Source organism: Lachnellula hyalina, assembly GCF_007821495.1.
Source record: "Lachnellula hyalina strain CBS 185.66 chromosome Unknown contig00006, whole genome shotgun sequence".
Taxonomy (NCBI): Eukaryota; Fungi; Ascomycota; class Leotiomycetes; order Helotiales; family Lachnaceae; genus Lachnellula; species Lachnellula hyalina.
In genome coordinates this window covers 108,831-130,910 of record NW_022157120.1, presented here as the reverse complement: position 1 = coordinate 130,910, position 22,080 = coordinate 108,831, and the positions used below count along the sequence as shown (strand labels likewise).

At 47.8% G+C, this 22,080-nt stretch overlaps 4 protein-coding genes across 4 annotated transcripts; 3 read left to right on the top strand and 1 right to left on the bottom strand.

Moving 5' to 3' along the window:
• Positions 1-47: 47 nt before the first annotated feature.
• ISW2 (ISWI chromatin-remodeling complex ATPase) lies at positions 48-3,704 on the top strand (the record flags this gene model as incomplete). The annotated part of the gene is made up of 5 exons (XM_031145561.1): positions 48-158; positions 256-429; positions 495-1,181; positions 1,234-3,519; positions 3,570-3,704. Coding segments are annotated over 5 exons (3,393 nt in total), but the record flags the coding sequence as incomplete, so codon positions are not given.
• Positions 3,705-4,345: 641 nt separating this feature from the next.
• ura2 (putative dihydroorotase) lies at positions 4,346-5,593 on the top strand (the record flags this gene model as incomplete). Its single annotated transcript, XM_031145560.1, has 3 exons — positions 4,346-4,941; positions 5,032-5,111; positions 5,196-5,593. 3 exons carry the CDS (start codon positions 4,346-4,348, stop codon positions 5,591-5,593), a joined length of 1,074 nt encoding a protein of 357 aa, XP_031009337.1.
• Positions 5,594-12,239: 6,646 nt separating this feature from the next.
• mit1 (Chromatin remodeling factor) lies at positions 12,240-18,856 on the bottom strand (the record flags this gene model as incomplete). Its single annotated transcript, XM_031145559.1, has 8 exons — positions 12,240-13,124; positions 13,169-13,873; positions 13,921-14,445; positions 14,567-15,149; positions 15,207-15,360; positions 15,412-15,757; positions 15,804-17,969; positions 18,410-18,856. 8 exons carry the CDS (start codon positions 18,854-18,856, stop codon positions 12,240-12,242), a joined length of 5,811 nt encoding a protein of 1,936 aa, XP_031009349.1.
• A 491-nt stretch (positions 18,857-19,347) lies between these two features.
• MRM1 (rRNA methyltransferase, mitochondrial) lies at positions 19,348-21,847 on the top strand (the record flags this gene model as incomplete). The annotated part of the gene is made up of 2 exons (XM_031145558.1): positions 19,348-19,415; positions 19,645-21,847. The coding sequence occupies 2 exons, from the start codon at positions 19,348-19,350 to the stop codon at positions 21,845-21,847; spliced, it is 2,271 nt and encodes a 756-aa protein (XP_031009282.1).
• Positions 21,848-22,080: the final 233 nt, after the last annotated feature.

Below are 22,080 nucleotides of genomic sequence, written 5' to 3'. Positions count from 1 at the left end.
GTCTAAAGTCCTATTCGGCGCATCAACTAATTCGCTCCCTCTAAAGGGATAACAGCCTCAATATGGCTCCCACGCGCTCTTCTCGTAACAGCGGGGTGGACACCGATACTTCCATGGCTGATGTTTCAGAGATCAGACAGCTACCTGTTGATCCGATGGTACGTGGCACACTGCTCAAGCGGTCTTCAACAGCATGAAATCCACGCCTTCCATCTCCCATATCTATCAGCCGAACTAACTGTCCCTGTTCTATAGGATGTCGACGAAACCCCAGACTTCACAGAAGATTCTGATACAAATCCCAACACTACAGCAAGCAGTGTCGTTGGTGACGCTGTTACATTTGACGGCCGAAAACGAAGATCAGAGGCTACCCAGCTTCGTAGAAGTGTTTTTGGCAAGAAACATGATGTACTTGGCGAGTCAAAGGTGCGTTTGAATCAAGCACTGGAAGTCCACCAAGCTCTATAGACTAACATATATTTGTATCATAGGAAGATGACTCTATTCGACGATTTCGATACCTCCTCGGTTTGACGGACCTTTTTAGACATTTTATCGAGACAAATCCCAACCCGCGGATGAAAGAAATTATGGCTGAGATTGACAAACAGAATGAGGAAGCTGCCGAGAAGGCCAAGAAGGGTCGTAGTAGACAAGGCGGCGCAGCCAGCGAGAAGCGACGAAGAACAGAAGCGGAAGAAGACGCGGAGCTGCTGAAGGATGAAAAGGTTGGAGGCTCTGCAGAGACTGTCTTTCGAGAATCTCCAGGATTCATTAAGGGTGGTGAGATGCGTGACTACCAAGTTTCGGGTCTGAACTGGCTTATATCCCTCCACGAAAACGGTATCTCTGGTATACTCGCAGATGAGATGGGTTTGGGCAAGACTCTACAAACCATTGCCTTCCTCGGCTATCTTAGACATATCATGGGTATTACAGGACCACATCTCATTATAGTACCAAAGTCTACCCTCGATAACTGGAAGAGAGAATTTGCAAAATGGACACCCGAGGTCAATGTCCTAGTCCTCCAAGGAGCTAAAGATGAGCGCCATGCCTTGATAAACGAACGTCTGATTGACGAGAAATTCGATTGTTGCATTACGAGTTACGAAATGATTCTACGAGAGAAATCTCATCTGAAGAAGTTTGCTTGGGAATACATCATTATTGACGAGGTGAGTTTATCGTCATATTTAATGCATAGATGGCCTATACTAATTTGTCAAGGCACACCGCATCAAGAACGAGGAATCTTCGCTGGCCCAAGTCATTCGTCTGTTCAATTCCCGCAATCGTCTTTTGATCACGGGTACTCCTCTTCAAAATAACTTGCACGAGCTTTGGGCGCTGCTCAATTTCTTGCTTCCCGACGTTTTTGGCGACTCGGAAGCCTTTGACCAGTGGTTTTCTGGTCAAGGTGAAGATCAAGACACGGTTGTCCAGCAACTCCACCGTGTCCTTCGACCCTTCTTGCTCCGACGTGTCAAAAGTGATGTCGAGAAGAGCTTGCTTCCAAAGAAAGAGATCAATCTTTACATTGGCATGTCCGAAATGCAAATCAATTGGTACAAGAAGATTCTTGAGAAGGATATTGATGCAGTCAATGGAGCTGGTGGAAAGCGCGAGTCGAAAACACGTCTCCTGAACATCGTCATGCAGTTACGAAAATGTTGCAATCATCCATATCTTTTCGAGGGTGCCGAGCCAGGACCGCCTTACACCACCGATGAGCATATTGTCGTCAACGCTGGAAAGATGGTTATGCTTGATAGATTGCTCGTGCGCCTAAAGAAACAAGGAAGCCGAGTTCTTATCTTCTCTCAAATGAGTAGATTGTTGGATATTCTGGAAGATTACTGTGTCTTTAGAGAATTCAAGTATTGCCGTATCGACGGTGGTACTGCTCATGAAGACCGTATCTCGGCTATTGACGACTACAACAAAAAAGACTCCGAGAAATTCGTCTTTCTCTTGACCACTCGTGCAGGAGGTCTTGGTATCAACTTGACAAGTGCAGACATCGTCGTGCTCTATGACAGCGATTGGAATCCACAGGCCGATCTACAAGCTATGGATAGAGCTCATCGAATTGGTCAAACTAAGCAAGTTGTGGTCTACAGATTCGTTACAGAAAATGCCATAGAGGAGAAAGTTCTGGAACGTGCTGCCCAGAAGCTTCGTCTTGATCAACTTGTCATTCAACAAGGTCGCGCACAAACTGCTGCTAAGGCTGCCGCAAATAAGGATGAGTTGCTTAACATGATCCAGCACGGTGCAGAGAAAGTTTTCCAGACCAAGGGCGCAACCGGAGCTCTCGCACAAAATGGTGCTGACTTGAACGACGATGATATTGATGACATCCTCAAGCACGGCGAGGAGCGCACAGCGCAACTGAATGCTCGTTATGAGAAGCTTGGGATCGATGACCTGCAGAAGTTCACGTCTGAGTCTGCATACGAGTGGAACGGTCAAGATTTCACGAACCGCAAGAAGGAGATCGGCATCAACTGGATCAACCCTGCCAAGCGTGAACGCAAGGAACAGTCTTACTCGATGGACAAGTACTACAAGCAGGCTTTGTCTACTGGTGGTCGCACTGCAGATGCCAAGCCAAAAGCCCCTCGTGCGCCAAAGCAAGTAACAGTCCACGATTATCAATTCTTCCCAGGCATGCTCCGAGATCTTCAGGACCGCGAAACCGCATTCCATCGCAAGGAGATTGGCTATAAGGTTCCGCTTCCTGACGGTGAGGAGGCTGATCTTACCGACCGTGAAGCCGAACGCTGTTTAGATCAAGCCGAGATTGACAATGCCACCCCACTTACGGAAGAGGAGCAGGAGGAGAAACAGCGACTATCTCAGCAAGGCTTCGCTGACTGGAACCGCCGAGACTTTCAACAGTTTGTCAACGGCTCTGCCAAGTTCGGCCGGAAAGACTTTAATGGAATTTCAACCGAGGTTGACAGTAAAAATGCAGATGAGATCAAGGCTTATGCAAAGGTTTTCTGGCAGCGTTATACTGAGATTGCCGATTACTTCAAATACATCAGCTTAATTGAGGCAGGTGAGGAGAAGACTCGCAAGATGGAACACCAGCGAAAGATGCTGCGAAAGAAGTTGCAACAGTACCGAGTCCCATTACAACAACTCAAGATCAACTACTCAGTCTCTACCACAAACAAGAAAGTTTATACTGAGGAGGAGGACCGGTTCCTGCTTGTCTTGCTGGATAAATACGGTGTTGACAGCGACGGAATTTTCGAACGCATCCGTGACGATATTCGTGAAAGCCCACTATTCCGCTTCGACTGGTTCTTCTTGAGCAGAACTCCTATCGAGATTAGCAGACGATGCACTACTCTCCTCACGACCGTGGCTAGAGAATTCGAGGACGCATCTGCGCCCAAGGCAACCAATGGCAAGGGCAAGAGAGAGCCTGACGACGATGAAAATGATGAAGACAGTGTTCTTGGTATGGGGCCAGCTAAGAAGAAGTCTAAGAATGGCGTGAAGGTATTATATTCCTTCTTCAAGCTACTTATCGTTTACTGATTTTGCGACAGAATAAAGCTCTTGACAACGTCAAATCGGCCGCCGGAAGCAAAGCTGGCTCTGCCACTCCTTCCTCGCGAGCCTCGAGTGTTGCTTCTAGCCCTGCACCTACCTCGAAGAGCAAGTCCAAGTCTAAAAAGAAATGAGCGCATGTTATGTATGTAATTATTAATGGTTTCCTTACGGCTCTGTACTGGTCAAAATAGGGGCGTAGCGAAGACTTGGTGGCATCATTGTTTTGGCGTTTTGAAGAAGCTATGGGGAAAACGGGGGGCGATATATTCCTTGTCCTAGAAAGTGGAAGCGGAAAGCAAAAGATGCTATGGAAGCAACTGTAGAGCTATTTGCAATGAAGACTATTTTTAAATTCGTCCCCCCTTTTTTTAACAAACAGTCACATGATTATTCCTAGCGGATATGCTGACTAATGCTTTCTCCCAATTTTCAAAAAATCCGTTGCCGGACCCAGAACCCAGCTTCAGACATTCGATTCTCATAACTCTTGTGTGGCCTTTAGAAAAACTCACCAAATTGAGGTACGTAGTACAACCGTTTTTTCTTGCGGGGATGTGGATGGAAGATATCAACAATATGAGTTGCTTTTTTTTGGCGAATTAAAACCCGGGAGCTCGATAGCGGCAGTCGCATATATTTTCTTTCAAGTTCATATTCCACCTCCTGAACTAGTGATTATTGAATTCGCAAATACGAAGATTCACTAGTCGTCTTCATTCAACTCTTTACATCTTAAAAATCTAGATAAACTGACAATTCACCAGCCACCACCATGCCACTCTCAGCCAAATTCAACGGCTTGGAGCTGCCAGCTTCAGCAGACTTCCACGTCCATCTCAGAGATGGAGCTATGATGAAAACAGTAGTCCCAACCATCCGCGCCGGAGGATGCAACACGGTCTACGTAATGCCCAACCTGATCCCCCCGCTCACCTCCGCCTCAGACGCCCTGGCATACAAAGCCCGGCTGCGCGAACAGGACCCCAGCATCAACTACCTCATGACGCTGTACTTGCACGAGAGCATCAGCCCCGCCGTCGTCAAGGGAGCGCGCGCGCAGGGTATCGTGGGTATTAAGAGCTATCCCGCCGGCGTGACGACGAACTCGAGTTCAGGCGTTCTGTCGTACGAACCCTTCTATCCTGTCTTCACGGCCATGGAGCAATGTGGCTTGGTGCTGAATCTGCATGGGGAGTGTCCGTCGGGGAAAGACATCACGATCCTTAATGCGGAGAGCAACTTCTTGCCCACGCTCAAGAGTCTGCATGCCAAGTTCCCGAAGCTGAAGATCGTGCTGGAGCACTGCACTACTAAGGATGCTGTTGAGGCCGTGAGAGAATGCGGTCCGAATGTCGTAGGAACCATCACGTGAGGAGCTATTTCTAACCGCCGTCCCGTTGGAGTTTGAGTTTGATGGGAGATTGACTATGAAGCTAATTGGTATATTCACTTTCGCAGAGCACACCATTTATATCTGATTGTAGATGACTGGGCAGACAACCCATTCTCGTACTGCAAGCCCGTTGCCAAAAACCCAAGTAACACACATAATTTCTCCTAATCACTCACCCGGCTTTTTAAGACTCCAAACTATACTATATCATACTAACCCATACACAAAGGTGACAGAGAAGCACTCATTAAAGCGGCCCTCGACGGCACCGGGAAGTTCTTCATGGGCAGCGACTCCGCCCCCCACGACATCAGCGCCAAGAAAGGCGGCACGGGCAAGACAGCCGCAGGCGTCTTCACCCAGCCCTACGTGACGCAGCTCGTGCTCGGCGCTTTCGAAGAAGCCATCAAGCGAGAAGTTGTCACCGAGGCAGACGTCACGGCGGAGATACTAGAGGGTTTCCTAGGAGGCTACGGACGCAAGTTCTACGGTATTACAGACAGCAGTAATGAGAAGATCGTGTTGGTGAAAGGGGCAGAGGCGGTGCAGGAATCGTTCAAGGGGGATGGCGTAGAGGTTATACCGTTTCGGAAGGGACAAAGCACGTGGAGCATACAGTGGAAGTAGAGTAGGGTATGGAATCGATTCATCTCTATGAACCGAATCTGCAAACGACTGCGTCGCTTGCGATGCCCCAACTCGCCTCGCCAAAGCAAAGCATCTAAATGTAAGCGCCGACCCATGATTGAAAGTGAAGAAACGAATGTAAGTGCAGTACAAGTGCAAGTACAAATACAACCAAAAATTAAAACTCCACCAACATCAAAATCCAAATCCACCAATCTCGGGGAAAACGCCAATTGTATGCACGATGGTTTCAAGCGCCAGTAAATGCACTGCCCGTCCAGCAGAGTAGTGAGTGAAAACGCTTCAAATGCACCGCACCGTACAGAATCTTTGTTTTCCAATCCCACCAGCCAGTGTAAATGCAAACGACAGCGCCTTACGATGTATGCTTTGTTTGTTGTGTATGTGTTTAAAAAGGAGAAGTAAAAGGGGGGGCCAGTCAATAGCCCGTTGCAGCGTCTGTAACGAAGGTGATATAACGAGTGCGTGACGAAGCAGCAGGAAGCCCGCAGGCAACGAAGAGAAAAGTATCGCTGAGGGTAAATAGACACGCTAGTTGGCAGAATGGAGATCTGCTCAATGCCATAACGACGAAAGAGTACTGAGAAGCACCACCAGTCGTGATATAGTAGGGGGTAAGTAAAGCAAGGTTGAAGATGCCAGTCGAGCAAAATGATGGATCGGGAAGGAGCGAGGGGTGCCAAAGGATCGTCTGCGGTTTTCAATGCTCGAGAGCTGTCAATCTTCAGGTCTGACAGTGTACTCAACGAGGCTTGAATAAGACCTCATCCTCATCATCCTCATACTTGGGTTCTCCATCAGTTCGGATACCGTTGTCACCCTGCAGCATCGAGAACCGATTGTCGGTGTTGAATACGTCTTGATTGTGTTGAGGTTGCTGACCGATGGGACCAAATGAGCTGCCATTGCTCGCTATAAGACAAAGTCAGCTCTCAGAACAGGAAGCAACAGGAGTTTTCTGGATGACTTACAGTGGCCCTGATGCTTATTTGGGTCAGAGTAACTGCCCATGAATGGCGGAGCCTGGATACGGCGACGCCATGGCCCTGCTAGCCTACCAGGGTTACTTGGGCGCCTTGCCAAGGCTGGCGAGGACAATTGCGCAGGCGGGGATTGCGGGGACAGGGGCGTCATGGTAATGCCATATGCTCGGCGATACCAATTTGGCACTCCATGAGCCAAACCCAGAACATGTTGCGTGGCCTTGTCCATCGGCATCTCGTGCTTGTATTTGCATCCCATCTGCGTGAAGGCACAGACACCCTCATGAATCCACTTGTCGCAATATATCTTCTCTCTACGCATAGGAGGTAGGGGCCGGCCATTTGCCATACCTGGTGGAAAACCCGAAGCTTGAGCGATAATCGTATCAATGTTACGCTGGGATATGTGTCAGGGATTTATCTGCAAGTGTGTAGAATAGAAACACACCGGTGGGAAATATGAATGTTGCAGGCTTACCTGGACTGCATTGGGATCAACACGAGATACGGCTCGAGAACGGCCTTGTCCATAAGTTGGCAGACGGTCGAGAAGCTACCAAAGTTAATAGACTGCCTTCCCACCACGAAGAAGAGCTTACATCCGAGGGAACAATGGGATCATCACCACCTCGGCTGTCGGGAGAAGACTGACGGGGGGGAGGAAGGATAATCAGACCCTCGCGACCCTGTTGCTCTCGAAATGGACGGTTGAGATTGCCTACAGAACCCAGTCTTGGGTCGTCTGCACGAATCAGTCTAGTGTACGATCCATCATCTCGTCGAATAGCATAGCCAAATGCAACATCCAGCTGCGCATCTTCAGGCTCGACGGAACCGGGTCGGACAGTGCTGAGTAGTTCGCCAGCCCTGAGGGATCCATTACGGGAACGATTCGGAAGAACAACGGCATTGCTATGGGGTGGGCTGCGGCTCCAGGACGGGCTCATTCCTGAAGAAGAACTATGCTCATTGTCGCTGTTCTCATTACCGTCAACGAGGCGTTCAGAACGTTCACGGGCAGAGTGGTGCGAGTTTGAGTTCGACATTTCCGCTGCGGCTATAGATGATTTAGATGTGGTTGTTGATGTAGCACGGGCTCTGTGATCATCAGTTGAAGTCAGCAACGGTTGCCTTCCATTCTCGCTCGTGTTTTGGTTGACGGTCTGAAGAATAGACTTGAAGGGGTCAGAGGATATTCGAGGCGAGGCGAACAGTGCCTGCGTTGATGACATTATCGGAAGCTGAGGGCTTGACCAAAGCGAGCGTGGAAGGCAAAAGTATTGGGAAGATGAAAAGATGAGTACGAACAAGAGAATCTATACAGCCTATGGAAAGGCTGCAAAGGCACTATCTGAAGAGAGATCTCGGGTCAGCTAACGGAAGCTTCAGGGAGTAGTACGACGGCAAATGTACCTTTTGGAGAACAGAATCTTTCGGAGAATTCTTTAGAGTTAAATACCTAGATAGAAACATCAGTGCCCTTGATTTCACGGCGTTTGCCTGGTAGCAAACGGATCGCTGCAGCATACCCGATATGCACTTGACCACCAGCACAAGAGACAAAGCTGGCCACAAACAGTTGCAAGTTTTGCAGAAGCTGAAATCAGTTTGCAGTTGATGATGAGCACTTGCATCTGATCTTGCAAAGCTTTGTGGTAGTCAAAGTATGTTCGTCCAAGTCAGGCACTGGGGAAGCAACATCAATGGAGCAATTATTTGACGAGCCAGGGTGCATGGATTGCGGGAGGGTAGGTGAAAATTTCCGATACACATAGATTTGCTTTCAGAACGTACCTGATTGTGGTGAATGGCGGTATTTCGTATTATTTCCCGTTGTAAGTTCTGGCTGATCGCCAGCAGAATGGCTATCAAGTGCCTGTTATTATTAGGCACGCCTATATATAATAGAGACAAAGAAATACAGCCAATGGAAAGAGACAGTCTTACAAATAAATGTGTACGAGCCGCGTATAACAAGGCGGCGTATATGTTGTGGGTGGCTCACAATGACCTCGCTCTGTGTTTGAGGATAGGGAAAAGCGAGCCTGGGAAGAAGTCTGGCTTCGATCGAATTAATACAACGTTCTTCAATGACACCAGACCTGGCCTTAGATATAAACCAAGTAATAACTGACTTAGAGTTGCGACTGGTAGTGTCTGAAATTTGATCGCTGGTGTCGAGATGTTGAAAGGGAAGGTGGAACCTCGAGGGGAAAAGGTGAGTGCTTTATAGCTTCGCTACGAGCAGGAAATGTGTACATTGCTGGTGATTGAATAAAAGGAGGCGGAGGTACTGTATGTCCGGTGGCAGTTCTGCCGCGCAGCACAGTGCTTTCAAATCCTATTCACAGGGGTTGAAAGATGTGTGTGAATCGAATTTGCCGATGTCGAAAGCATTAATAATATACTTATTCGGGAAATGCAGGCCCGCTTGACATCTAATTCTTGATTAGCATTCTAGCCTCTTGTTATCATCCTTATAAGACTTTGACCAATGTAGAAGATGTTAGAATTGTTATCCGTCCTTCATCAAGAGGATCAAGCGAGAAGCTTAGCTCGAACACCACTTAAAGGCCCCAAAATTGGACCCAGCAGAAGCATACCTCTATAGGGAAAGCAGACTGATGTTCATGTATACTATTGTTGCATTAAATTGTCTAATATTTCCTTGAAACGAATAGCACAACACTATTTCTCACTATCTGTGGGTGAGAAGTAAACCGGGAAGGTTTTTTACCCATCCCGGTTCTAATTTAGATTATGAAGACTTCTTGGAGGTTGAGGAATAGAACTGTGTTTGAACGCTCGCGGGTGACAATGTGACAGTGTGACAACAAGAGACCGGAGGACCCTCAGCCTCCGACCCTCAGCCTCCCGAGGCGAAGCGCATTTGCCCGCCGTCGGAGAGAAGGCCCTTTTTAAGTCTCTCTAAGCCGGAGAGCTTGCCAGCTTTATAGATTTCCTGTGCTTTCTGGCTGGGGGGAGGAATTCAATTGCTGTGGAGATCGACACCTCGTCTTTGTCGGCCCAAATGTTGACAGTAAGGTCCAAAAAGTAGTCCTCTAGACGTGCAATATGAGACTAGCTATAAATTTCACCCTCATGCTGTTTTGAAAGGGCATGTTTGCCTCCAAAAAATCCCCCGTGCAATTTTAAAAAAGGAAGATGGAACTTGGTGATCGGCGTTTTGATGAATATCCACCAAACTTGCAATTACAATCCCAAATTTTGAGATGTTTTGAGCCAGAGATACATACTTTTAGAACTTTGGCCCTGTTGCGGGCATGGAATCGCGGTATGATTGCTGCCGATGCCAAATGACACCCTGGAAACTAGTTACACAGAGGGAAATATATGCTACAGGATCATTGCTTCTTGATGTATCAGTTCAGAGGCTACTAGCAAGTGCTCAAGAGCAAGATCACAATCAAAATAGTTTGCCGTGGAGAAACGATCTCTTCATGCATAGAAAGACGCTGCAATTTCAAATACATACCGGGCTTCTTTCTTGCTGAAACTATTCCTGTTTCTAGATTTCATATAACGATCGTCTGATTGGATGTTTACAATTCTATTCCCATAGTCGAAACTGGACATTCACACCGCGAGGCTGACTCAAAAGTTATCTTTCCTTAATGAGCCACTCTAGCCGGCAGTGCTGAAGCTCCAACTGCAATACAAGATGCAAAGCTTTGTGTTTTCCCCAACTCTTGATTTATAATAATACCGATGGGTTCTTGGGCTTGAAACGAAGAACAGGTAGAAGAATGCTGGGGTCTGTTTTCGTATAGCTTCAATTTCTTCTATCGCTTTGGAAGGATTTCGCATATTCATACTTCGGGTTTATGAGATACTTTGCAGTTAAGACAAGTAGAGAAGTTAAATCTACAACTAGAACATGTTCAAGGTAAAAGCTACCGATGCAAGGCATTTCGTCTCCAGGTCTAATGGTATCCTTTCTTCCCCCTTGAGTCTCATGGGGGATGCTTCTATATACTGGTAACGAGGAAAGGTCATGTAGCAAATTGATGGAAAGTAAAAAGCAGAAGTAGCAAATCGATTACAACAAGAACTCAGGATAGATACTAGACAAGACTCAAATAAGTCAACAAAGGTAACTAGCCAATGATTAAGTAGTCCTTGACCATCGCTTGAGCCGCGAAAGAGCTATCATTTCATTCAAAAGTGAAGGCGCCAAAACATTTGGTTCCGGGATATCAATGTCGAGAATGTACTTGAAGAGTTCTGGCTGTGTGGTGGGCGATCACAGGGCTGTGAAAGGGTGATTGATGAGCTCCCCAAGTTGAGTTTAGAAGCATCAGAAAGTATCAGCAAGCGCACGGTTTCATATGGGAAAGGGCTCACTGGGGTTCGTACCAAACTTCATTAGGATTATGAACGTTCGGTTTCAGGCAATATTGCTGAGAAGTGGCATCTCCCACTTTGAACGCTCTAATATCAAGAAGGCGCGAAGCACAGCAAAGCGATGACGTTGCTTGATTGGCTCACGCACCAGAAGCGCGTGGGCGCAAGTAAACCCAGAGAAACGTAGAGTCGGACTGTGGGTTTTCTATGAGGGTACCTAGGTATGTTGATTAGGGCACGAGGAGAGACCCGGTTGCCTAACTGAGCATGATGAACGTCCAATGGTACTACCACCAAATTGCTCCTCCACTGCTGACGCATACTCACTATCGGATCTGACTGCTGTGGCTAGGTACGGTACTATATGCGATTTTGTAGGGCTTTGCTGGTCTGGTTAGATATAAGGATGCTGTGGATGAGCGAGGGTTGAAGGGGCTATGAAGCGTGTATATGAGAAGGGCAGGCCGGCGGAGGTGGACGTGGAAGTGGAAGTTGAAGTTGAGAGAATAATACTACCGGTACTGGATGATACCGTGATACCGTACATAATGCCGTTCTCACTTCCAGCTCGTGGAAGCAAGGAGAAGGTATTGGCGGTGGCATGGCATGACGTTGTCACCAAGCCAAGTGATGAGACAAGGATGAGTGAGATTGGATGGAACGGGTTGGTCAAAGGTCCGTGCGGTGAAAAGGACTACAATAGCAACAGCATTTGACAGTAAAGTGCCTTATACTTTGAGACATTGTGTCCTACGAGTCCATTCATTCATTTCATTTGCATCATTTGTTCTCTTTTGATTCTATTATATTTAAATATCGTCAGTTGATGATTCTCTCTTGTAACGGGTACACATCCACAAGACCTTTCCCCCTCCCTATGGAAAACCCCAAAGCAAATGAAATGATACAAACACCTAGCTGCAGAGCCAAAAAAATTAATGCAAACATACCTTCGCAGAAGAAATTATGCGTATACTACACCTTATCAAGCATGATCAGGTTATTTATGTCACAATTGATACAAGTCATTACAGTTTATGTATTGGTTTTATTAATGACGCTAGCTCCTTGAGAATGTCTTCAAAGAACTATAATCTATAGATATCTTTCTCTCTCTGTGCCGGGCATGTCTTATGTGCATGCATGAGATGGCGCGGGAAAGCAAAGGCAAGATCCCCAGTTACTCCACCCGCCCTACTCTATCTCCCAACCGGCCAGAATGAACCTTTATGCATGGAAAAAGAAAATATCTATATGGGATGGTTGGTGAGCTTGGTTTATTGCGCAAGCTTACGAGCTTTCTTCCTTTGGACCAGCTTCGCAAGTTCCCCTCTTAGAAATCTCCTTGCGATATCAACCTTCGGGGCTTGGTCAGTGTGTGCCAAGTCTTTGAGTCCATCGAGCAGGACACGGATCTCAGATTCAGTCGTGATCTGAGGGCAGTTGACGATGATCCCGATATGGGACATACCACAGAGCGAACAATCGGTTCCCTCGATCGGTTTCGGTGATAGCCCAGCATTTGACCGCTGAGGATTCGACTGCTGGTATGTGCTTGGGTTTCTTTGGTGTGTTTCCCCGGGTCGCATTATTCTCTCTGGCCCTCTGTGACCTTGCGCTTCTTGGTTGGTCGAGTGTCCACTGACTTGTTGTGGGAAACTCCCATTGCTGGGGATGAATTGGCTTGTGGGGGGGATAAGAGGGGGCATGGGCCGGTTTTGGGAGCTATCCATGTGGAAGGTTGGTCTCTGGATGGGCCCGTTATTGTTAATTTGGGGCTGATTGGATTGAGTTGGGAGACCTTGTTGCTGGGGCTGTCCATATTGGAAGCGTAGCTGTGAGACAGGGTCTGCGAATTGGACCGGGAGGATAGGAGCTTGATTCGGACGATCTTGGTGGTTGGAGGCTCCAGGGGGGAATCTGTCGCCGCTTGGGTATTGCTTCGAGGGTTTTGGTTCGGAAGACTTTTTGGGGGGTAATATGGCTGCCCTAGGGACTCCTTTCCTGGTGTTTGGAGGGGGCTGGGATTGGGGCTGGGGTAGGTATGAGCGTGAGTGTTGTTGTTGTTGCTGTTGGTGTGGATGTGGATGTGGGTGGCCATGTCCTTGGACGTGTTCATGACTGTGAGAGGAGGATTTTGTCTGGTAGTCTGTTGTGTTGAACTGTTAGCATGCTGAGGATGCTTGATGTGTTTTTGTTTAGCCACAGCGTTCTTTTGAATTGAAGTTTGGACGGCTTGCACTTGCTTGCCACTAGAAACGATGACTGGATACGCTGTAGAAATCTGCGTCTTTACGATCTTCGCATTAGAACCTGCGGTCGACTCCTCCATAGAGTTCTTCTGATTTTGAATGCCTTGAGTTGCCAGAGGAGGTTTCGAAATAGTTGATCGCTTGATGCTACTCGTTTCATCAGGATCTTGCGTCTTGCTGATGCCTGCTGAGTTCTTTGTAGAACCATCTGGTGGTTTTGAAGCAACAAATTGGTTTACAGAGCCCTTTTTGGCAGCAAAAGCTTTGTTAGAGCTTAGCGGTAACTTGCCAGCGCCGTTCTGCTTTTTCGCTTGAGGCGCTTGAGGTTTGCTCTTGGCGGTCTTGGCGCTGGGTGTTGTATACTTGACCTTTGTCACCTGTTTCGCTGGCGTCGCTGACTTGGCGACTGAAACCGACTTTTGAGGGGTTGGACGTTTCTGAACTTTTTTGCGCGTACCTTTCGAGCGATCTTGACTAGACTCCAACTCCCGGGGATCTATCCCGTCGCCTGGGTCAGACTCTTCATCTCCATCCGTATTGTCAGCTTCAGCGAAATCTAAATCACTGGCCGATTCGTCGGGACGGCGTTTCGCTTTCGGGTGTGTAGACGGTACCGCATCGTCGTCGACGTCCATGTTAGACCTTTGATAATTGACGTTCTATTTGGTTAGTATCAATGAATTCAACAGAAGGCAGGGCAGCTTACGTGGCGAGCACGTTTTCCACGTCCAAATTCGTGCATGTTCCTTTTTGCTTCTGCTGCTGCATCCGCTTCGCGTTGCTTTAGGATCTGCTCCCACACTGAAATGTCGGGAGCAGCTTGTTCTGCATCTGGATCACCAACGTCATCTGTGAGGGTGCCTTTATCATAAGCCCAAACACGTGCAAGGGAGAATTGAGACTCTGCAGTCTTATCTTCGTCCATATTAGTATTCTCGACTTGAGTTCTATCTAGGAGCTTGTCCACAGATGCCGAGTCATAATGGATGTCGTTGCGATCGTCATCATTGAACAATGCCTCTGTACCATGCTTGAGAATAGATTCCATATCAACACCAGCATCATCCTCGGCGCCGATAGTCTCTATCAAAGCGCCGAGAGCTAATTTTTTGCGACCGATTTGAATGATTTTCTCTTCGGCTGTATCTTTGGTCATTAGCTGGAAGACGAGGACCTTTTTTTGTTGACCGATACGATGAGCACGAGAAATGGCTTGGATATCTTGCTGGGGCTATATTACAGTTAGCAAAATATTTCCCAAACAGGAGTAGAATGTGTTAGTCACATTGAAGTCAGGATCCTAGGATAGAAAAATTAGTTTAGGTTACGACTGAGGGGATTGAGAGACATACCATGATGATAACAGTGTCCGCGGTTGCCAAATTGATGCCCACCCCTCCAGCACGGGTGGAGAGGAGACACGCAAATATCGGGGAGTCTTTGGCGTTGTAGTCGTCAATTCGCTTCTGCTTCTCTTGGGCGCTAACGGTACCATCGATACGCCGAAAGGTAAGGTCAAGGCCTTTCAAGAAATCTTCAATCAAGTTGAGTTGATCTAGGAATTGACTGAACATAAGAACACGATGGCCACGTTCTCTCAATTTAGGCAACATGAGCTCTAGAAGCTGAAATTTGGCGGAAGCATCGATAAGGTTTCGATGCATAGCTTCTTCGCTCACAGAGGTCTCTTCAATAGCAGAGCTGTACAAGAAAGGATGGCAAAGACATTTGCGAAGTTGCATCAGTATGTTGTTCAAATTGCCCCTTTCTGTAGGACGAAGAACCGCTGTGCTTTGACCAAAGATTGATTTGATAAGTTGCGGGTTCTTAGCCAAAATGGACTTGTAAAGCTTTTTCTGGACAAGGCTCATGGTTACTGGAAGAATCACTTGCGCAAGCGTTGGCAAATGTTTCAAAACTTGAAGTTTTGTTCTCCTAAATCACAGAGTAAGAGGGGGGTCTCGACTAATTGACCGAATAATTACAACTTACCTGAGAAAGAATGGTTTGATAAGGTCCTGGAGCTCCGGTATGTTCTCCTTTGTCAGCTCCTCGTATTCATCGTCCAGTTTAGAAGCGTTTAGGGAAGAGTCAAGGAATTGAAGAAGATTAAACAGCTCGCGTTTGTTGTTCTGAAGCGGTGTACCTGGGCCTCAAAATCAGCAGAAGTTTTTACAAGATCAGTGATTTTACTGACCAGTCAGGAGGACCTGGAAGGGTGCTTTCAAGGCCTTCAGCGCTCCATACAAAAGATTTTCGTCGTTTTTCAAACGTTGGCCCTCATCCACGATCAAGCCAGCCCACTTGATTTTCCTGAAAAATGATCGACTATGATCATCCACTGGTGCCTCGTAAGATGTGATTACCACATGGGCTCTCATTTCCGAAGAGTTACCAGGATATAGTTCATATTCATAGGCCATTTCGCGAGCCTTCTTAGCACCATAGTAGGCTACAACGCGGAGACCGGGTGCCCACTTCTTAAGTTCTCTGCGCCAATTTGGACACGTCGAGTTAGGCGTGACTACGAGGAACGGCCAGCACTGACAAGATCAGTTGGGTTGCGGTAAGAAGAAAGAAAAAACATACCTTGGGACGATCCTTCACGAGATAAGCCATGAGAGCTATAAGTTGTACAGTTTTTCCTAGACCCATTTCATCGGCCAGAACGACGTTCTTCTTCTGGTGAAACTTTTCGAGAAGCCAATTGAAGCCTTCGATTTGGTACTTGAACATGGGAAAAGTAAGCTCGGGGGGCTGTTTCGTTTGCAGCCCAATCTTCTTTTTGTAGTTGAGCGACCGGAACTCGTCAGCACGTTGCTTTAGAATCAGTGCAGAAGGTTGTTTAAAGTATTTCCCAGCAAGATATTCATTATAGGCTGCCACGAAGGCGCTCCATCGGTCCGTCTCCTCAGGTTTGGGGGGCGCCTCCCATACCGCATCGTCATAAGTGAGACCTTCGAATTTTACAAAAACTTGATCGATCATGCTGATTTGAGCCTTATCGACTTCTTCAGACTCGGGCTCGAATTCGGAATCATACTCAACGTCCAATATGATTTCCATGGTAAGATATTCCTCGGGGATCGCCTCCTTTTCAGTCCATTTGGGCTTCTCATTGGCACCTTCGTCACGGCGAGCGAATGCATTTCGCATAGTCTTAGCAGTGACGCCCCAGACCCAACTGCCAGGCATCCAATTGCATTGAAAGTACGACTTGTCCTCCCACTTGATCAGATATTCCTTTTGGTCTTCTCTGAACTCCTCAAGCGTATCTTCGGGATTGTACGATTCAGGATCTGCAGGTCTCCAAGCAACTAACCCTTGCGGCTTTTCGGGCATGTCACAACAATCTTTGCACTGCCATTTGGGAGTATATTCCTTGAGTCGTGCTACGCGAATCCCCTCAGTATCATTGGGGGTCTTAGAAGTCTTCTTTCGACCCGGGAGATGTACAAAGTGATAAGCCCGCTGACAACGAGTGCAGCGAAACAAGACATTGCGGGGATTGTTGATGAGCTCCTCGGCCACTTTTGTCACGGGATCGTCTCCGTTATTTTCTTCTCGTAATTTCTCTTCTTGCTTTGCTGTCTTTTTGGCGGAGAATGACTTGCAAGCGGGTCCAGGCTTCATGCATCCCTGGCAAATGTCCAGGGGAGGCGCTGAAGGATCCTTTTTCCCTGGGACGCCGATACATTTACGACACTGCATAACAAAATTTTCATGACCAACCTTAGTAACCATGTGCTCTCTAGCACTACGATAACCGAGACAGACTTTATGAATCGAGGTAGAGCAGCCTTGGCAATAGATCAATGGACTCGTGCCTTTATTGGAATTGTTTCCAAATCCCTTGCACACATCACAAATATCCCTATGAAAGCTTGCGAATGGAGATTGCTTCGGAACGGGCTGGTATATCTCTCGAATACTGATGACTTTTGGGGCGTTGGATTTGGCGACTTCATCCGCATAGACTTCCTCGTCCATGTCCCGCTCCTTCATGCTTTTGATGATCCTGTCTCGCCCCGAGCGTCGAGTTGGCTGATTGTCCTCAGAAGAGGACTCACTTTCGCTCACAATGCGATGGGGACGTCCTCTGCCAGGCTTTTCTTTGCCTTGGGATTGAGATCTGTTCCGGCCGTTATTGGCTTTCTTCTTACTTTTATGTTGGACATATTGGATATCCGAGTCTTCGCTCTCGTCCCGCGCACCCTCTGCCAGTTCGTCATTGTTATCATCTTTAGCAACATGCTTTGAAGTGAGGCGGGGTTTGGCTTTGATGGACCGTGTAACGCGCCCAGAAGATCGAGTGGCAACTGGTGCCCCGCTGGTCGTTCGAGTGCCTCTCGCAGTCGAGGAGACTATGTCAGAATCGGAGCTCTCTTCGCCAATAGCGCGTGATGGTGGACGGCTGCTACCACCGCTGACAACCCTGCTGCTTTGTCGAGTGCCATTCTTAGTCAAGAGTGTGATGCGGCCCTTCTCATGACGTCGCTTCTTCGCCGCTCCCTGGTCTGCGTAAAGTTCATCCTCGTCGTCAAAGTCAAGTACCTCCTTGGTGATGTCGACGTAATCTTTGCTCTGGGCCTTTGTACGAATACGCTTCCCCCTGCCGTTGGCATTGACGGACTCCAGACTTTCATCTTGAGAATCCATAACTGATGATGAAGATTTCACCTGGCTATCACCAGTATTGTAGAAATTCAAGGCGTTACGACCGTTTCGAAGGGTAAGAAGCTTGTCAAAGGAAACCTGTTTTGCTCGCGTCAGTTCAAGATTCGACAAGTGAATGAGCTAGTAGAATAGAGTTCGACATAGCAGATGACAAAAAGGGAAAGAGTGAAGTAAGAGGAATGGAGTAGTCGGAAGGGGAGCTCGAGAGGATGATGCGCAGTACCTTGAAAAGCGGAATCTATGAAATCCTGGAGGGTTCCATTGATTTTAAAGCACTTCAGAGGTGACCATTGATAGCGGTTGATACGTGATCCAAACGGCGGAAAAGAAAAACCAAGGACGAGGAATTGGAAGGAACAGTTTCGATGTAGGAGTGGGGAAGGTACAATTAGCTCGAATATGAAGGTTAATTCTAATTGAATTGATGTTCATTCACTTCTCTAAAAAGAAGTCTCCTGCGCTTGATTTTTGAAGCCATAGAGCAGCAATTATCCTTAATAAAACAGAGGCCTACACACTTGCGTTGACCACTTCTGTAATTGGCTTTTGCAAACGGTATAAACGGGGACTTCGTAGATAATCACAATTGAGGATGGTACGAGTCTATCGCATAGTAAATTCACACTCACGTTTTCCTTCCGTCCATCCTCAAACTCAATCTTGTACATCTGCTCGCCATCAAGTTCTTCCGCCTCCTCTAGTACAGTCTCAACAGTTGTATCTCCGCGCCACGGTTGATATTCCCAGGGCCGAGCAGGTGCTGGGACCATGACCGCAAAGCCATCTTCTGCGGACTCTCTGCCCTGTGGACGATCATCGCGGGACATTTGGGGTGATTCTCTAAATCTATGAGACAAGGCTGAATGAGGCTGAGATGGCTCTCTTGTGGCGTTCTTCCTCTCGGGAGTACGGCTTAACTCGTCTTCTGAGCTCTCTGAATTCGATATATGAGGAACGTGTGACATGTCGAAGGTGAATACGCGGGTAGTTACAAGTACTTTCGAATGCGATTCGGCACTGAACCTTACTAGGGCTGATAGGAGCATTAGCATCAACAGGGTTGTCGGTAGAAAGTAGAAATATACCAATAGAGAGACCCGAAATTCAGTCTACTCGAACTGCACGAGGCATCGTTCGTGTCGTAGTCTGAGTAAAACAGGTTGGCAGAATGTGGTATTCACGCCAGCGGGAATTACGCGTTAAAGAGGTGAAATAAGACGCGGCTTGATACGGAAGCGGGGACGAAAGGATACTCCGGAAACAAACTCTACCAAAATTCGAAGTTTCGGCACGCGTTTCAAGAGGGTTTGTCGGGACTGTGGTCGAGGATTTACAATGTCGCAAACATGAATAAAGCACTGGCGCGCCGCCGAGAAAGAGGTTTATCGATAACGAACTAGGGCGAGCCTCGCTAAGCACATGATTATGATTATTTCAAGCTAGCATAGCGCAAAAAATGGGAGACAATCTTTTTCTCGCTATGCTTGCCATGCTTCTAGCTTTGATTGATTTGCCTGAACAAGCGTAACCATACTTCTGGCAAAGTCCATCACAAGCGTATTTCCTAGAAAACAATAGACTTAAGTAAATATTTACGTTCGGATAGAGTTTAGTAGATTGTGGATCCAGACCCTGAACAATCCATCCCTTTTGATTCGCCAGCAGTTCTGCAGACTGGGCCGAGCTCAGGAAATATATCCCGAAATTTTATTTTATTTCTACTTGTACAGCCTTCAGACGTTCTTCTCTGCAGCTATATCTGCAGCTACAGCTACCTCCGAATAACTGCAATGATCAACATTGCCCTGTCAAGAAATATCCGCCATGTGAAAACGTCCTTTAGCTCGTCACTCCTTTCATACCAGTTAAGAGAGGCATCTTCTGTCAATACTGCAATTGCACGAGGACTTCGAAAGTCCAAGGGGGTCGGCTTCAGGGAAAGAGATGGCGGTTCTGAAAAGAAGGGGTATGGTTCCCGAGACAAGAACGAAGGCGGCGTCGTGCGCCGCACTGCCGAGCCAAAGGGTTTCCAACCTCGTCAACCACAGATGAGCCGTGAGGGATGGCCAGGCAAGCCAGACAGGAAAGATGCTCGACGAAGCTTCACAGACACAGAAGTACGGATATACAAGGGGGTCAAGCCCGTCAGAACCGATGCACAGCTGGCGCGCAAGAAGCCCAATCCAGATGGCTCATCTCGTAATGGCGGTTACAAGTCTGACAGACACGAAAGGATGCGGAACATGTTCGATGCTGAACATGAGAGCCGTCCGAAGGAGAAAGCGTGGGATCGGCCAAAGTCCCAGGGGACGCGGGGCTTCGATGGAGGATCATCACGGAGACCCCAATTTGGCGCAAGAGGAAGAGATTCCGACTCATCATTCAGGGATCGTGGCAGCAAGAAATTCTCAAATGTAGACTCTGATGGATCCAGCAATCGACCTGATTCGAGGATCACATACCCTTCATTATCTTTTCACAACCCCAAATCCGAGAAGTACCAACAGGGGTCGGACTTTACAAACCGAAGCGCTGATAGGCAGAAAGAATCGAAACCTGGACAGGAATATCATGGTAGGGAGCGAGAGTCCCGTTTTACGAACCGAAGCCCCGAGTCAAAGAATGGAGCCCCGGTCTCTGCAGACAGGCAGCGACCACCATACTCAGCGGACAGGAAGTTTGAGGGGCGGCAACCATACTCAGCGGACAGAAAGCCTGAGGGACGACAACCGTACTCGGCGGATAGAAAGTTTGAGGGACGACAACGAGATACAGATTCTGCAGCAGGATATACTCAGCGGAGCCCTGTCAAGCGATTTGGATCTGACGCAGATGCTAATGAATCATCTGGTCCGTTCACCATGGGCAGGGGCAAAGTCGATACTTTCGTGAAATCCGACGAAGATTCTTCAACCAGCCGTACTCGAACAGTGAAGCCAGTTGACACCCGACTACCCATTTCAGTTCCTTATACAACCCCAGCCTCCGAATTCCTTTACGGGACGTCCGTCGTGGAAGCTGCTTTGAAATCGAGAAGAATCCCGCGAAGACAGCATTACAAGCTTTATATATACACAGGCGAGAACCGTGAAGCAGTCGATAGAGACGCCAACTTGGAACGGCTCGCAAGAAAGAATCAGGTGGACATTGTTAAAATAAACGGTGATGGTTTGCGTCTCATGGACAAGATGAGCGCAGGACGGCCTCACAATGGTTACATTCTCGAGGCATCACCCCTCCCAAGACTCCCTGTCACAGGCCTAGGCGAAGTCACAACTAAGGATGAGCAAACTGGGTTTGAGGTTGCGGTGGACTATCAATCACGAGAAGACGCCGCAGTCAACGGCACTTCCAACTTCGTCCGAATTCCAAAAGACCGTCACGGTCGAAAACCAATGGTCTTGTTTCTTGATAGCATTGTTGATCCCGGGAATCTTGGAGGTATTATTCGTACCGCGTCGTTCCTCGGCGTCAGTGCAGTAGCAATTGCAACTCGAAACAGCGCGCCATTCTCTCCCGTTGTTCTCAAAGCCTCTGCTGGGGCGTCAGAAAACATGGCGCTATTTTCTGTGAGCAAACCCGCTAGCTTCATTCAAGATTCTAGACTCGCAGGCTGGAAGACCTTTGCTGCTGTAGCTCCCTCCAAAAGCAACGAGTCGCAAGGATCGGTGACTTCTATGTCAACTGATGACCTATTTGACCCACTCTCGGAAGATCCCTGTATTCTCATGCTTGGGGGGGAAGGCGATGGGCTCCGCCAAAATATGCGAAGCAAGGCTGATGTGGAGCTCTACATTGCAGGCGGTGGTCGAAGCCACACTGTTGATAGCTTGAATGTGAGCGTAGCAACTGGGATTCTTTGCAACGCTTTCCTCGCCAAGAGCAAAACGGGAAGCGTACTATCAAAGGACCTGGAGGAAGCAAAAGAAAGTTCCCCCCACGATTTCTTGTTCTAATAATGTATACCACCACTCTCGCCGCTCTCGAAGGGCAAATTGTATGAATAGTTAGACGAAATACCCGAAATCAATGTTCTGGGCTGCGATAGAGCCAACCTACCGTGATTAATGTCCAGCATCGGACCCTCTAAAGAACTGCCAGGGGCCGGAGTCCTCGGGTCTTTGCTTATGCCCCTAGAATGGGGTAGTGCATCATAAGAATACCTGGCGATTCGGTTCGAATTCAGGTG